The 18,088-nt window shown below is 41.8% G+C and overlaps 1 protein-coding gene across 3 annotated transcripts in view; it reads right to left on the bottom strand.

The window, feature by feature from the left end:
- esr2b (estrogen receptor 2b) overlaps positions 1 to 18,088 on the bottom strand; it is a 64,973-nt gene that overhangs the window by 19,702 nt on the left and 27,183 nt on the right. For 2 of the 3 annotated variants that reach the window (XM_034674265.1, XM_034674267.1), the window contains exons 2-6: positions 13,500 to 14,008; positions 8,563 to 8,762; positions 8,347 to 8,463; positions 6,782 to 7,141; positions 469 to 607 (exon numbers count right to left, since the gene is read on the bottom strand). In XM_034674265.1, the coding sequence (XP_034530156.1) occupies positions 469 to 607; positions 6,782 to 7,141; positions 8,347 to 8,463; positions 8,563 to 8,762; positions 13,500 to 13,930 (1,247 nt within the window). In that variant the 5' untranslated portion in view covers positions 13,931 to 14,008. Of the gene's footprint in view, positions 1 to 468; positions 608 to 6,781; positions 7,142 to 8,346; positions 8,464 to 8,562; positions 8,763 to 13,499; positions 14,009 to 14,612; positions 14,663 to 18,088 lie in introns of all 3 variants that reach the window. The other variant, XM_034674266.1, reaches the window with a different exon arrangement.

The raw sequence follows: 18,088 nt of genomic DNA, 5'->3' as shown, positions 1-18,088 counted from the left end.
ACTCAGTCGAGGCATGATGGCTGTCTAACATGAGTCTGGTCCTGCCTGAGGTTTCTGCCTGTTAAAGGAAGTTTGTCCTCTCCACTGTAACTAGCTAAATACTGTGAGGTGCAATGCTCATGATGGATTAAGGTGGGGTCAGACTGAGTCTTACCCTGGCTTGGTGTTGGGTCTCTGTTCATAATTTGACATAGAGTGGTCTAGACCTCCTATGTTTGTAAAAGCATCCTGAGATAACGTTTGTTGTGATTTGGCGCTATACAAATAAAGATTGATTGATTGATTGAAGATGCAGTTGAGATTCTGCATGAAAAAGCTAACTAGTCTTTGCTTGTGGGAGTGGAAGGCAAAAGACTTTTCCAAGAGCCTGCCTCACACAAAAACTCTCTCCGCTGATGTAAAACCTGCTGGAACTTTGCACTGCACTTCCAATGACAGGAGGTATGAAAGATGCCAAATCCTGCTCACCTGTTGAGTTTGAAGTCTGGAGAGAAGATTAGTTTTCCAGGATGATCCACAGACCTCCACATCAGGCCCAACATCAGAATTTCCAACCAGCAGCACTTCAGGAGGTGAATCTGATCAGCGAGACTCAGCTCTACAAAGCCTGTGGACAAAGGAGGCAGTGGAGTAATCGGCCACATTTGGACAAAGGCGTAACATCAAAAATCTTGAATTCTACCTGGATTGGAGGACATTTAATGTCCCTGGATCATATTTACACTGGGCACATTTATAACAAAATTCTAAATCAGAATGAACAGATACAAGAGCGTACCGACTACCATGTAGGTCACTTAATGCATCAATATGTTAAACACAAGTAGAGTTGCTATTCCTCCATCACATGCACAGATTGTTTCTAGAATCCTGGACCACACTTTTGAGCCTAGAGCACAAGAATATTTGAGCCTGTGGACTACAGAAAGTGAAGTAAGTTTTGATGATATAATGTGGTAATATATTTAACACATTTGATGTATGGTACTAATGTTTAAGTTGCAAATATCACATATAAATGTATTCATACAGTAGATAGCTACTGGGTAGGGTCGGAGAGATGAGTAATATTTAAAGGTAGGGTTGGTAGTCACGGAAAACTAGCATGAATTTTAATTTAGCATATCCTCAGGACTCCGTCTCTGTCAGTAAATAGAGTCAGGGGAAGCAGAAGCAGGGGACGGGGAGTGCACGCCGGGAAATGTACGCGCAGGAGGAGGGCAGAACGGCAGGACAGGATTTGATTGGTTTAAAATTTTGGACCCCAAAAACGGTGATTGGTTGGTGTTTTCCCAGGTTTACTCTTTTTTTTTTAGCAGCTTTTTTAAGAACACATTATGTATTGATTACCATCAGGACATAAAGATCATTTTAACCAGTATAACAAAAAGTGGATCTAAATCTGATTACCAACCCCAGCTTTTTTTTTTTTTTTTTTTTAAGTTACATTTTTTGCCTTTATTTTATAAGACAGCTGAAGAGAGACAGGAAATGTGGGGAGTAAAGAGTGGGGGAAGACATGCAGGAAATGGTCGACCGGCCGGGAATCGAGCCGGTGACCCCTGCGACGAGGGCTGTAGCCTCTGTATGTGGGGCGCTTAGACCGCTAGGCCACCAGCGCCCCACCAACCCCAGCTTTAACTCAACATTCCTGTTTTTGCTCTTTAATGAAAGAATTGATTGTTCAATAAAATATTTAACACTTGATAAAGTTCTACTAACAAATAAATCTGTTTTAATTGGATAATTTTGGATGGATGTCTGCTTATAACAAAACAAATATTAATGCTTGTATATGATACCTTTCCATGAAATTCCCATAAATTCCCATAAATTCCCATAATTCCCATGGAAAGTTTCCAATTTGGAATATTTCCAGAATTCCCCAGCTTAACTTCCGATGAAAATTTACTGAAATGTTTCCAGAAATTTTCCACCCCTTTGCAACCCTAAACACAAGGGCTTTAAATATCCACATTTAGATTTTCTCTGATGTTCAACAAATTAGATACCAGATCAATCATATAATCTGTCAATGACCTAGGTTAGTTACAGAACAGAATTACAGTAACTAACTTCACATAAAAGGTTAGGCAGACTCTATATAGGTTGGTGCACTTAGCCTAGCTTATAGCGAAAAAAGACTAACTGGTAATCTTAAATTAATTACATTACATGGCTTCAAATCATTTCTAAATTGTCTTGTGTTTATCTAGGCTGGGAAAAAAAACACAAAGAGTGTAGGTGGAGATGAAAAATTACAAGTTGTAGGCTAGAGAAAGTTGAGCGTATGACTGGTTGGTAGTCACACAAAACTAGCATGAATTTGAAATGACTATATAAGTAATGGACGTAGTATCAGTGACGTCACCCATCTGTTTCTGAAGCGCTGTTTTGAGGTCAATCATCGGCGGCGGCCATATTGCTGCTGTTGAGCGATTGTGACGTAAAGAGGCGGGCTTTGAGCCTCCTCGCCAACAGCTACAGTGTTCCCGCCTGTCAGTCAAGTCAGCTGTGCATCCCATAATGGAAAACTCGTAATCTTAATATCTTCAAAATTGTAGCGTAATGAAAAAATTCACCCACGTACAGTGTGCGCCGATCAAGAAATGAGCTATCCAGACTACACTCGTCTTTTGAACCAGGCTGTAAACATGTTATATGCTGCTGTAAAGATCGGCTCTTTGAATTTGTGTGTATGTGGTTTCCGGTACTTCCAGAGCCAGCCTCAAGCGGATCCTGGATGAACTGCATTTTTTAGCACTTCCCCATTGGACTCATATTTTTAGACCAGAGGTTGCCGCTTGGGTTGAACATGCAGCTAACTTGTCTTAAAGGTGACATATTCAGCTCTTTTTCATCAACATATATTGGTCTAAGAGGTCCCCAAAACATGTCTTTAAAGTTTATGCTCAAAAAAACACTTTGAAATCAGATTTTGGTCTGCCTGAAAAACCCTCTTCTTCAGTCCTCCTCAGAACAGTCTGTTTCTCTCTGACCACGCCCCCTCAGGAAGTGGGTGTGCCCTCGGCTCTCCAGCACGTTGATCTAATGTTTACATGTTGGCTGAATATACACGGCCGCTCACAGACCCGCGTTACTTCATACCTCTGAATCTGATCCAGAATCTGATCCAGACAGAGAGGCGCCTGCAGCAGGACCTTTTCTGAAGGATTGGTCACAGATTTAGTGTTTCTTGTTGTTTTATTTGTCAGTATGTCGACGTGTGTCTTGGTACACAGCTACGAACATGTAGCTATGTGGCTATGCTAACTAGCGCTAGCACTTTTCCATGATAAATAAAAATCATCCACTAGATCTTCAAATCTGCAGACGTGGGGAGTAAAACCGACCTTTGTGTTTATTAAGACAGCCTACAACTAGTATGCCTCCCTCCTAAGCTCCTTGTTAGCACACATGTGTGCAGGTAATGAAAAACAGAGGAGGGGTTGAGTTGTATTTTATACAGTCTATGGGCTGAACAAGCTCCGAGCTCTGACTTCCTGTTACAGACCGGATATTGTTGTGACGTATGAAAAACACTGAAAACTGAAACGGCTGGTTTCACACACATTTACAGAAAGGTGGAGAAATCAGAACAGGGGCAGAATAGATTCTTTTCATTTTTGGGGGGTTTGTAGACAGGGAAACATATTTCAGGTAGAGAACCATTAAAAAGTCCATTTTGCATGATATGTCACCTTTAACTTTCCAACTAAACCTGACTCTGCCGTCTCTGTCAATATCTATAAACTCCAGTCTCCTTAATCAGAAGTTTTTAGCCTGAAATGCTTTCCTAACTCTAAAGCACCCTGCTGATACAGGTAAATAATGAACAAAAGGTGAGCCTGTTTGAGGCATACTTTCCATCTTTTTAATACACATTTGGAGTTTCTCCTATTTATATCATATTATCTTACTGGGAACTTTTGCAATTGTCCTTTTAGGCTGAACATTTAATTAAAAAACAAGCTGATTTTTGAAAAAGGAGTTTGTTAAAAGTGTATTTTCCTTCTTTTGGTGAAAAAATGGCTGCTGCAACTGCACCCAGCAAATACAAGTTTTAAAAGGAGTTCACAAAATATGTTATGTACGGACAGATACAGAATTGCCTTATGCTCAAAGTGCACTACTAGAAAAGACCTAAATTGACATAAATTGAACAGCAACTAAGTATCTTACAAGAGAGCGCCCTCCTCACCCGCCTGTGCTGTCTTAGATCTTTTATAAAGCAGTGAATGCACACTAATTTTCACTTCTGTCAGAGCTAGAAAAAAGTCTGAGAAAATGGTCTTTATTCAAAAAAAAGAAAAACTGTGAGTCTTTGTGATCCCCTCACATTTACACCTCTCCTGGGGAGCTACCTGCTGGGCTGAACACTGGCTGAGATGAGGAGAAGAGAGGAGATGAGAGAAGGAGGGGAGGAGAGCGAGAGAAAAGAAAGAAGAGGGACAAAATATAAAAAGGGGACAGGAGTGAGGAAAGAGAAACAGGATGAGTCATGAGTTATGAGCAAGGGATGAACGAAATTAAAGAATCGCAGCCCATACATTCAGACCTAAAAGGTTAAATATCAAACTCTCTGAGTGTTTGTCATCCATTAGTGCAGCTCTTATCTCATAACTTTGTGTATTTTAACATCAAGCCCAACATCAGATGCCCAGTTCACATCTAAAACTGGAAGGAGACATGTTTACTGTGGCCTCTGTTTTGTTTTTACCTTTTTAACCCTCAGTCTGGTTTCCTTGTTTTCAGAAAGACTATTTCTCCTCATTGTTGATGGTGACAAACCAAACTGCTTCCATTGGCGGTGACTAGGGGTGGGAATTGATAAGATTTTATCAATGTCAATGCCATTGTCGATTCTGCTTATCAATCCTATTCCTTATCAATTCTCCTAACCATTCCTGAGTATTTTTTTGAGGGGGAAAAAAGTAGTTCTACACAGTCTTCAGCACCAAAAGGAACCTTTTTATTTTTTCCAAAATGATGTCTGCACAAGACTGAACATGAACATATTCAACTTGAACATACTGAACAATAGGTCAGTGGTGGAGCCACACAGTTTTGACTTAAGTGGCCAAACTGGGGCACTGACTGTTGAAGGGTTGGACAGGCGTGGAAAACATTAGGGGCTTACCCCAAACGTAGGAGGGTTACTTCCAATAATCACATCTACTTTAACTTCTTTTTATAAAATAATTTAACAAATGTTACATTTTTGTAGATTTCTAACGTTAACATTAGAAATGTAACTCGACAGTGTCAACATTTAAATCTGCTGAACTGAACTCTTTAAGGACTCAAAATGAAGATGATTGTCCAAAGTCACAGCATCAACAAAAACAATATTCAAATCCACAGAAACTACTGTCTCTGCAGCTCGCTGAAACGCAATAGCTGATTTGAATAGAAGTAATGCCTCTGACATGGCAAATAGCCAATCATGTTTAAGAATTTCAGGGTGGCCAATCAGTTTTCAGAGGTGGCCATGGCCACCCCTGGACATCTCCTGGCTCCACCACTGCAATAGGTTCACCTCATTCTTGGCTGCCTGGATGAAAAGACTTTGAATTTAGAGAGGAAAATCGCTTTTCCTCCGGGGGTCATCGCGGAGGTATTTTACCCACTCTTGGTGCCTCCTTTTCGGCCGCGTGAGTCTGGACGTAGCCCCTGGAGCCTGGAGGAAAGGACTTTGAATTTAGAGAGGAAAATCGCTTTTACTGCGGGGGTCATCGCGGAGGTATTTTACCCACTCTTGGTGCCTCATTTTCGGCCACGTGAGTCTGGATGTAGCCTCTGGAGCCTGGAGGAAAGGACTTTGAATTTAGAGAGGAAAATCGCTTTTCCTCCGGGGGTCATCGCGGAGGTATTTTACCCACTCTTGGTGCCTCATTTTCGGCCGCGTGAGTCTGGATGTAGCATCTGGAGCCTGGAGGAAAGGACTTTTAATTTAGAGAGGAAAACGCTTTTCCTCTGGGGGTCATCGCGGAGGTATTTTACCCACTCTTGGTGCCTCATTTTCGGCCACGTGAGTCTGGATGTAGCCTCTGGAGCCTGGAGGAAAGGACTTTGAATTTAGAGAGGAAAACGCATTTCCTCTGGGGGGCATCGCGGAGGTATTTTACCCACTCTTGGTGCCTCATTTTCGGCCGCGTGAGTCTGGACGTAGCCTCTGGAGCCTGGAGGAAAGGACTTTGAATTTAGAGAGGAAAACGCTTTTCCTCTGGGGGGCATCGCAGAGGTATTTTTTCCCACTCTTGGTGCCTCATTTTCGGCCGCGCGAGTCTGGACGTAGCCACTGGAGCCTGGAGGAAAGGACTTTGAATTTAGAGAGGAAAATCGCTTTTCCTCCGGGGGTCATCGCGGAGGTATTTTACCCACTCTTGGTGCCTCATTTTCGGCTGCGTGAGTCTGGACGTAGCCCCTGGAGCCTGGAGGAAAAGACTTGGAATTTTGAGAGGAAAAATACTTTTCCTCTCCATGCTTCCTTGTGGTTGAAGGAGTTGTGTGTGAAGTAATGCAACGTACCGTACCGTACCGTGCCAACATTTGAGGTGTACAAGTCGGATCTGGTTTTCGATTCCCACCCCTAGTGGTGACCCATTTTACAGTGAACACATGGCCTAAATGTATACCCTGACCCATAATCTTTTAACAGCGGTTTAACTCGGCAAGGACTGGGGAGCATGGAAGGTATAAACATTTCTTTCATGGAGTCCAAATCTTAACTGAGACTGAAATATGATTATGACCAAGGATTCAACAGTTTTGATCTTACCAGGGATCTTTTTAGCCCAGCTGATCATGAGGACCAGTTCCTTGTCTGCCAGGTTGGTGAGGGACATCATCATGCTCGCCTCGGTAAAGGGCTTCTTCAGTTCCTCCATGAGGTAGATCTCCGGTGGCTCTGCTTCCATGATGCGTGAGATGAATTCCTCTGGGCTCATGGCTGCATTGTATACATGGTTCATCTGAGGGAGGGGGGCGACTGGGGCGAGGGGCCCCTCCAGGTGGAGATGCCGTTGTGCTCGAGCACCAATCCCCATCCTGACCAAACCCCTGCCTGCGGGATCCCGAGGCTGGGGTCCACCACGGCGGTGTCGGGTTCCTCGATAGCTGCAGCGTTCACGCCTCACACCTGGTGGAGAAACAAGCAAGAGAAATAGTGTTCCACGTTAACTGAGAAGTCCCTTTCTGTCATGTGTGAAGTGACATAGATGTGTTAGAACAAATTATATTGACTAGTAGTAACCTCAGAACAAACCCCAAAAAATAAGTGCACTTTTTAGTAGTTCCTTTGAAATGTAATGAATTGGAAACTCTCTGACTAATAGCATCAGGGTCAATGCCTCCTAGAGGGTCCTGAGTTAGCTGCTTTTGGCTGCAAGTCAAAAAATTCCAATAACCAACAGCAATCTCAAATTCAGCATCTTACACTGGATAACATTTTTCCTGGAAATCCTTACAGACAAAATTGCAGTGTACTTTCCAAGGCAGAGTGCCACAACCTGGAAGCAGCCTCACAAACCGACAGTGAAAAATCTGCAAATTTAAATCTGGACATGAGCACTCCCTACGAGACACAAATGTGTATTCCAAATTGGTCTTTGTAGATTAATTTATGTATTGTTTGTTTCTTTTTTTTATACCACATGAACCAAAAATAAATAAATGGCGAGCCAGAGGCAAAAACTAATAAAACCTCTCTTCCATCTTAGCTGTGTTTACAAAGATGTGGTTGTTATTGGGAGTATTCTGTGGTGTAAAACGGTTTACTCTAACTCCTCGTGGGAACAGCTTGACATTTTGGGAAATAAACCTGTTTACTTTCTTGCCTAGAGTTTGACGAGAAGATTGATACCTCACATGGAGTATCTGCTCTTTCAAAATGAAACAATATCAGGGGGGCAGTTAGCTTAGCTTAGCATGAAGACTTAAAAGAGAAGGAATAAGCTAGCTTGGCTCTGTTGAAAGGAAACATCAATTTGCATCAATTTCTTTTTTGTACAGATACAAACAAGACACATGATGTCAATTAGTGAGCTTTGGAGGTACTGATAAATTAATTGTGTTGCTTTTAAACAGAGCCATGCTGACGGTTGACCCCTAAGCTAACACCGATGGAAATAAAACCTGATGTTCTGAGTTTTTCTGAAAACAAATAGAATATTGAAATGGCCTGAAAAGTTATTCTACATTAGTATAAAGGTGATTCAGGGCCTGTGTTTTCAGAGGTCTTAAAGTTTATTTAATAACAAGCTCACAAGTAACACTCCGAAGCTTTCTTCTTTTAGAGCTTGAACTTCCTAACTGCTCTAACATGACAAGACATCAAGTACTTACCACATTTCATCATGCCCACTTCGTAGCATTTACGGAGGCGGCAGGCTTGGCAGCTTTTACGTCGGTTCTTGTCGATAGTGCATTGATTTGTGGCAGGGCAGATGTAGTCATTGTGTCCTAATTATGAAAGTTCAGACAAAAAAGCAGGATTAGTTCCACAGAAAAAGAGAGGGAGAAAAGGTTGAGTACACATGGACAGAAAGGCGGACTTGATACCTTGGATACTCCTCTTGAAAAAGGCTTTACAGCCCTCGCAGGACCACACGCCGTAGTGGTACCCCGAGGCGTAGTCGTGACACACGGCGCAGAAGTGCATGTCGGCTTTCCCCACTGCAGACGAACACAACGAGGGGTTCACACCATCCAGTCCTTCTTCTGATCTCTTCCCAGGCGGCTTGTTACAGTTGATGATGGAGCTGCAGGAAGAACCAAAAACTCTGTGAAAGAGGGGCAACTTGACATTTGGAATTTTCGCCCGTCATTCAGCTGTTATTACTCTGAAAATGCTCCATAGGCGCATTTCTGTCAACTGGAAAATAGCATCTGAAAACTTCATCATTGAGACATAATGGGCATAAATCTCCAGCATCAATGGCCAGTGCCATCATGAAAACCAACTGATGCCACAGATAATAACCGTATCATATGAAGTTTAGCACGAAAGGAAGAGGTGCAGCCGAAGAAGTCCAATGTTGGGAGTAAATCTATTCACCGATGGATGAGTGACCGTCTAATGAGGTTCAAGCAGGATCCAACCTGTCATCATCACATGGGTAACACCTCACAGAGTCTGTCCTGCATCTAATAAAGGGAGTGAACGCCAAAGTTTCTGCTTTGAAGTTATCACAGTGGCGTGGGAGTGTATTCAAGGTGTAGTCAGCACACTCTGACATCACTTCTGGGTGTGGTTATGAGTGTAACAGACTTCAGACTTAAGATAAGTATTGACTTCTTTACTTAGGTTTGTGGTGTTGTTCATTTAAGGCTTCCTTGTAGTGACAGAGAATGAAAGATTTACAAAACAGTATAAAGCTGAGGTGTGTCTCTTCTCCAAAAAACCCTCCTGTAGCAAAGTAATGTTAAATTTTTTTTTTACAAAATTGAATTGGTGATCTGAATGTATATTATAGCATCATCACTAGAACCCCCTCCTTTCACCACATCACCCCCATCCTCCAGCAGCTCCACTGGCTACCGGTCAAACTCAGAATCAATTTCAAAATCCTCCTTTACACATTCAAGGCCGTCCACAACCTCTCCCCCCCCGTATCTCTCTGATCTCCTCCACATCGTCACCCCCTCTCGCTCCCTCAGGTCTTCCTCCTCCCTCCACCTCTCTGTGCCCCCCGCCCGTCTCAGCACCATGGGAGCAGAGCTTTCAGTCGCTCTGCTCCCCAACTCTGGAACTCACTCCCACCGGACATCCGAAACTCTGACTCACTACCCCTCTTCAAATCAAAACTCAAAACCCATCTGTTTCAAACTGCATTCCCTGCTTCATTTCCACTGCTTCATTTTTAACTTGGTGTTACTTTGCTTGTTGTTTTTATTTATCTTATCGTGTTCTTTTATTTATTGTGTTTTTATCTGTCTGTAAAGCAACCTTGAGTGCTTTGAAAGGCGCTTCTAAATAAAATGTATTATTATTATTATTATTATCTTCATACACTGTGTGCATAATTATTAGGCACCTGAGTATTTTTGTGAATATGTTAAAAACTATGTTAACAGTCGTTTTCAAATTTTTCCAGAAGTCAGATAGTGAATATATTTCTTCAACTGTGTGGTTAAAATGATGCTTTTCAAATTACATTGGCTGTATTTTTAAATAAATGCAGAATCTGCAGAAATGAGTGTGCAAAATTATTATGCAAGTTGGTGATAAGAGCATATAACTTGTGAAAATTAAAAGCTAGGCACCATTTTAACGTTCTGTTGATTGAAAATAATAATATTTACTACAACTGTATTCAAACTTCAACAAAAACACATGACTTTACATTTGTATACAAAATAAAAGTGTTAATGTCTTTGAAACATTTCAAATCTGAAGTGTTTCTCAAATGTCCAATATAAGCTCCTTTTCTTTCAGTGAGGGTCAGAGGTCACTGTAAACTGATTTAGTTTCTGATAACTTCTCTGCTGACTCTGTGAGCTGTACCTTGTATGTCTTTCCAAAGAGGCTCTTTGAGCTGTATTTCTTGCCATCACTGTAAATTATCTTCTTCAGTATTGACCACAAGTTCTCAGTCAGGTTGAGATCAGGTGAGCAGGCAGGCCAGTTCATGAGATGTTCCTCTTTTGTATTTTCCTCCATGGAGGAAAATACATTCAGCTAAAGTGAAAAAAATGCTAGTGTTCATGCATGAGCACAATGCACTGTCACATGCCTCACGTTATTCCCAGGACAGGACGGCATCTCAGGGCTTTAAAGAGGATCGCCTCATGAACTGGCCTGCCTGCTCACCTGATCTCAACCTGACTGAGAACTTGTGGTCAATACTGAAGAAGATGATTTACAGTAATGGCAGAAATACAGCTCAAAGAGCCTCTTTGGAAAGACATACAAGGTACAGCTCACAGAGTCAGCAGAGAAGTCATGAGAAACTAAATCAGTTTACAGTGACCTCTGACCCTCACTGAAAGAAAAGGAGGTTATATTGGACATTTGAGAAACACGTCAGATTTGAAATGTTTTAAAGACATTAACAGTTTTATTTTGTAAACAAATGTAAAGAAAACTGTTGTTTTTGTTGAAGTTTGAAAACAGTTGTAGTAAATATTATTATTTTCAATCAATAGAACGTTTAAAATGGTGCCTAGTTTTTAATTTTCACAAGTTCTATGCTCTTATCACCAACTTGCATAATAATTTGGCACACTCATTTCTGCAGATTCTGCATTTATTTAAAAATACAGCTGAAAAGCATCACTTTAACCACACAGCTGAAGAAATATATTCACTATCTGACTTCTTGACAAATTTGAAAACGACTGTTAACATAGTTTTTAACATATTAAAAAAAATACTCACGTGCCTTATAATTGTGCACACAGTGTAGTATATTAAAAGGCAAAGACAGTAAGGATATCAAAGATTTTTACAGAGACGTAGCAAAGACTGAATCAACATCAATCAACAAATCATATGTTCTGCATCATTTATAACTCTTTCTTTTTGAAGATATTAAGCTTTCAAGTTTTTGTTATTGAGGAGGTTAACGCCCCACCCAGGGGTGTTCATAGGATGGGATGTTTAGAGGTGCTGAGCCGTGCAAGATAAATTTCACTGTTTCTTACATTTTAAATGCAATTTCATTCCCACATTTGTGAAAGAAAAGTATAACACTTTTTGGGAAAGTCTGTGACTAAACCATCACATCTCATCAGATACAAAACTCTAATCATGACTTACAAAGCAGTAACCAAAACCGCTCCAGTTTACCTGGAACCCCTCATCCAGGTCTACTGCCCTTCTCGCCCGTTACGCTCAGCCTCTGAAAAGCGCCTAGTGCTTCCAGCACACAAGGCCTCAAAATCACTAGCTGGACTCTTCTCTTCTGTTGTCCCTAAATGGTGGAATGAATTGGCCAACTCCATTCGATCTGCAGAGTCCCTCTCTACTTACAAAAGACAGCTAAAGACCCAGCTCTTTAGGAAGCACTATGCACTTAGCTAGACTGTTCTCCACTGTTGTCCCCAGTGGCAGATCATGTCTTCCAGCTACAGTTGACTCACACTGTCCTGCTCTACTCTGGGAATCTGTGTTCAGCTCTGGAGTGACCCAGCACTTGGTACTTTGGTCATTATTGTGGTGATGTTAATTGTTGATGATGATAATGGAAGGTCTTAAATTGGTTGGTTGCTTCATTGTAGATGTTCCTTATTTTGAAAAAAAAAAAAAAAAAAAAATTCCTTACTTATTTTTGTGCATTGTCTTTACACTGCTTGGCAGTACCTGCACCCCAAATTGACTTGAAGCACTTTGTTACTCTTACTGATCTTGTTTCTTCTTGTCTAGATCTTTGCTTGTGTTGTTCTTGTATGTATGTACGTCGCTTTGGATAAAAGCGTCTGATAAATGACATTGTAACATTGTAACATCTGATAAAGGTTATTTAAATGCTGAGTCACAGCAAAAGAGGAATGGATTGGACTCAAAAGAAACATATGGTGACCCTAATTTCTGGGGGAAGACAACTCATGTTGACACAGCAGCACCTCAACATACACATAAACAGTATGTATGTTTCTGGAGTAAACCAGCCCCCTATAGTGAGTACCAAAAATACCAAAAATTGACATTGGAGTTATCTTTTGGACTTTCATTTGAAATGCAATGCTCAACATGTAAAACGCGGTGGAGCTGCTGTATTTTTGTTGTTAAAATATTACGTTTCAACCCAGTACTGTATGGTTTTGAAACTTTTCTAGCTTGTTAAGATAAGATAAGATAAGATAAGATAGTCCTTTACTCGTCCCACACGGGGAAATTCAAGTGTCACAGTAACAAGGTAGACAGTGCAAAAAAAATATATATATATATAAAGCAAACAAGAGCCTATAAAATAACAATTATTAAAAAGTTATTAGCAATTAAAATTAAAGAGGTAAAAAATAAGCATATCTTACAACATATATATATTATTGGTTATGGAGTCTGACCACTGCAGGAAGAAAAAATGACATACAGTAAAAAAAAAATTAAAAAATCTCTCAAATTTTAAGGGTGCTGGGATTCAATTTAGAGGGGCTTCAGCACCCCCAAAAATGGTCTAGAAACGCCTATGGCCCCACCTCAACTCCACCTCTTTGCCTGTAGTTAGGTCGGCCGAAAGTTAAGCTGAGTCAGCAAGAAATGGGTGACACCAAAGAGACTATGTCCATGTATTATACGATCTATGGTCAAAACTGAGTCCCTGTCAGGGTTCTATTTCACTTTACACCATCGACTACTTTGATGGCACGATTCAAATGTAACCTTTAAAAAATGTATCCAGAGTCTCTAATGCCACAGATTTAACCACAGTCATCAGGGGTACGACAATCTTAGACACTCTATCAGAGCTTCAGCTCTTATTTTGGGGTCTAGCTTTTATGGCACTAGACAAAATTGATTGCTTTAAACCATGGGTCAGTGTCTGTAAACATACCTGCTGCCGTTGATGTTGTGTGGTTTGGACTCCAGCCAGGGTGCATGTAAGCCGGGTTCATTGTAGCCAAGAGGCTGTGGACAGCGGAGAGTCAGTGAGGGCAGGTTGGGGTGACTGTGGGGGGGCCAGAAGGCTGACGGGCTAAGGGGGGCACACAGAGATGACGGGCTGTCTGTGGCGGGCGGTCGGGCATAGCTCAGCACAGACGGGCTGTAAAAGCTCAGAGGTCCATGGCCATGGTTGTACTCATGGTTATTGTCCGTGTATGGGGAGGGGATGTAGACGGTGTGGCTGTCCATGCTCCGAGGAGGGGTGTACACGGCAGGCAGGAGACCTGGGGAGCCGGGCCTCTCAGAGACTTTGCTGGAGTCCACCTCCTGGAGCTGAAGCAGTGGTAAAGAGTCGCAGTCCAGCCCGGGGGAAGAGGCCATGTCAGGAGGGATCTACAGTGATGATGAATATGCTGATGCTGCCGGTTTCTCTACTGCATACTCTGAAGAAGACAAGTCCTGTGGAGGAGAGAGACTGTCATGTAATCTATCAAAACATGAAATCAAAAACTAAAGAAGACAAACCACAAACTGGTAAATGTCAACTCACCACTAGGATCCCACTAAGAGCTGATTTTAAAATCAATTAAAACTGCTTGAAAACATTTTCCATCGTCTGATTACATTTAAGCGAAAACGCCACTAATACTATTTAATCCATTCAATGACAGAGGACCAAAAAGTTATGGAGAAAACATGAACCAGGATACAGAGGCTGTAATCCTCATCACAGCTGTCACTGCTTTCAACTCCCCTTTGCTGCATGTCTTCCCCTCGCTCTCTACTCCCCACATTTCCTGTCTTTTATTCAGCTGACCTATCCAATAAAGGCAAAAATGTTTTGTTATTACATTATTCTGCTGTTGTGAGTTAAGTGAAAAACAACAGGGATCACTGTCGTGGTTCTATTCCAAGGACACTCGAGAACGCACATGAAAACCAAAGACAATGTCATGTTTTTCTTTCCTGTAATCAAAGTCAGAGGGCACAATGAGATCCTGCTGCTGCACGTGTGGACATAAGCAGATCAATCAATGATTACAAGGAGCTTTAAGAAACACACCTCACTGTAGGAACTATTCCAGAAGCTTCTGTAGACGTTGAGGAGCTTCCCTGTAATCAAACCAGATAAACAGGAGGCTAAGTTAGTGTTTCATGTTTATATTACATGGCCCTCATAGACCAGGGTATACTCGTTGGGTGGCATTTGAAGAACTGCTCATGGCTAACTGATATCAAACACAAGCCATGAGACTCCTGCAACTAATACTAATACAGCTTCTGGTTCAGATGACAGTCCTCCCTATTCTTGATTACGGTGACATAGCCTACAGGTCCGCTTCCAACACTCTCCTTCACAAACTGGATGTCATTTACCACGCTGCTATCCGTTTTGTCACTGGAGCCCCATTCACCACTCACCACTGTCACCTGTACTCTCGGCTGAACTGGCCTTCACTCCACTCTTGCAGACAAACACACTGGTTTCTATTCATTTACAAATCCCTCACTGGTAAAACCCTGTTATATCTACAGTCACTAATCAAACTTCACAGCACAAACCGTAGCCTGCGCTCAAGTAGCCTTATCAACCTCATCCCACCCAAAGCCCGGACCTCCTTTGGTCGCATCTCCTTCCAGTTTTCTGCTGCAAATGACTGGAATCACCTTCAACAATCCCTAAAGCTGACCTCTCTCATTCCACTCGCCACTTTCAAAAAACTAATACACCCCATAACTCAACATCACTGCACTTGCTTTTAAATTGCTTTTAAGTTGTTCACTGCTGTCATATTTTTGTATTGTATTGTTCTGTCTCTAGGGTCTCTCTGTATGTCCTCTCTGTTTCTTGTTTTGTCTTTTATTTATTGTCATGCCACCTGTGTTGCCTTCTCGCCCAGGTCGTTATTGCAAATGAGAATTGGTTCTCAATTAACTCACCTGGTTAAATAAAGGTTAAATAATAATACAATATTCAGCTACACTGTAGAAAACTGCAACAGTGGATATGTAATCAAGTACCAGGGCTTTAAAGGGCTTTATATAGGAATACTTGTAAACTGATGACAATGACATGAAAACTCCTGGACTATAGGAACTACAGTGAATACAATGTGCCTCCTGCAATAACCACTCTTAAAGGTGACATATCATGCAAAATGGACTTTTTAATGGTTCTCTACCTGAAATATGTTTCCCTGGCATGTCTACAAACCCCCTGAGAATGAAAAAAATCCATTCTGTAAATGTGTGCTGAAACGAGCCATTTCAGTTTTCAGTGTTTTTCATACGTCACAACGACATCCTGTCTGTAACAGGAAGTCAGAGCTCGGAGCTTGTTCAGCCCATAGACTGTATAAAATACAACTCAACCCCTCCTCTGTTTTTCATTCCCTGCACACGTGTGCTAACAAGGAGCTTAGGAGGGAGGCATGCTAGTTGTAGGCTGTCTTAATAAACACAAAGGTCGGTTTTACTCCCCACGTCTGCAGATTTGAAGATCTAGTGGATGATTTTTATTTATCATGGAAAAGTGCTAGCGCTAGTTAGCATAGCCACATAGCTACATGTTGGTAGCTATGTACCAGGACACACGTCGACATACTGACAAATAAAAGAACAAGAAACACTAAATCTGTGACCAATGGTTCAGAAAGGTCCTGCTGCAGGCGCCTCTCCGTCAGGATCAGATTCTGGATCAGATTCAGAGGGTTGAAGTAACGCGGGTCTGTGAGCAGCCGTGTATATTCAGCCAACATGTAAACATTAGATCAACGTGCTGGAGAGCCGAGGCCACATCCACTTCCTGAGGGGGCGTGGTCAGAGAGAAAACAGAGTGTTCTGAGCAGGGCTGAAGAAGAGGGTTCTTCAGGCAGACCAAAATCTGATTTCAAAGTGTTTTTTTGAGCATAAACTTTAAAGACATGTTTTGGGGACCTCTTAGACCAATATATATTGATGAAAAAGAGCGTGATATGTCACCTTTAAGGCCAAATTACACCAGATCCGTGTCCGGTCTGTCTCCAATCCATCATGGCACCGGATCTGATAGGTTTCTATTCTAGTCAATCTGTTAACTTCCACTGGATCCGCGCCGTTGCGTTCCAGCTGCGTCTCTGATCCGGCAGGTCAGAACGCAACGGATCAGATACGCAAGACTTCTATTTCTGCCAGATGCCGGAGCACAACGCATCAATTCAGCACAGAGCAGATGGAGCGGGACAGGAAGTCAGGCACCAAAACAAAATTAAAACCTGGTTAATTTTCAGAATAAAACACTCTGTGTTATCACCAGATCGTTTTCAACTTAACTATGACAACAAAAATGTAATTTAGAGCAGAGCCAGGCCTGGAGTCAACAGGTCAGAGGTTTTCAGAGGACCAGAAAGACAACATGGATGAGGAGAGGAGGAGGAGAATCCTTGATTCAGTGATTACCATGGGAAAACCTCAGTCACACGACTCCAGCTGTCTAGCATTCCTGCTCTGTGCTGCGTTCCGAAAACGCAACCGATGGGTGTTGACGGACGAGAGAGCACAGAGCAGGACCGTAGCGGATCGGACATGGATCGGACATGGATCTATTTTCTGTCCCAGACTGTCATGTCTTCTTAACCACCTCCAGCTTTCTTTCTAAGTGACATTTTTGTGAATGATGCCAAAAACCTTGGGGCTGAGCGGGCAGCCTGGATTGGAAGCTCACCTAGTTTTGGCCAGTTCAAGTATTCCCCAAACCATAAATGAATAATAATACAGAATAATAAACCATAATGCTAGGATGCTCTGCTACCTGGATGTAAACAAGCGCAGAAGACACATTGGCACCTTGTAGCACAGTACGGTTTGTCAGTATTTCGATTAAGAAAATGTGGATAAAGTTGTGTTGGCTGTGTCTGGTGAAACTGGAATATGACCACTTGACTGGAGAAATACATAACCGATAATGATGCAAACATGAAATCCCTGTGACCAAACGGTCTGATTTCAGTTTGGCCAAATAGGTCTACACAGGCTAGGTGGGTCCCATCCTTCAAAAATTGTGTCCTTGATATGTTGTAGCCTCTGAATCGGTACACAGCTAATAGTTTGAGATCAGAAGAAACAAGGAACTGCATGAAAATTAAAAGATGAAAAGCTCCAGGTCTAGATGTGACAGTAAATCAAAATGGCTCCAAAATGAAGTGGATAAAAACATATTACATAACCTAAAGAATGATGTCAAATGCAAGCATTCATCGCTGATAACACTTTATTTTGTTTGCAAATTTCAAAAGTCAGTCAACACTGTAACACACAAAACTGCTCCTGGACGTAATGATAAGAGAGCTGCACAACATCTACTGTTTTTATAAAGTTTTTAACAAGTTAGAAGTGACCACAGAATGGACAGGAGACAGTGTGCCAAACAGTCCCAAGGTCAATCACATTGACTGTCAATATGTGTCTCACCCATGTCAGGTCAGAGTGGTCTTAGGCACAACAATGCACCCTGAACACCGGGTTCAAATACAATCAATGTATGCCTTAATTTTGGGCCTC

Source organism: Notolabrus celidotus, chromosome 22, assembly GCF_009762535.1.
Source record: "Notolabrus celidotus isolate fNotCel1 chromosome 22, fNotCel1.pri, whole genome shotgun sequence".
Taxonomy (NCBI): Eukaryota; Metazoa; Chordata; class Actinopteri; order Labriformes; family Labridae; genus Notolabrus; species Notolabrus celidotus.
This window is presented reverse-complemented; position numbering and strand designations above follow the sequence as displayed.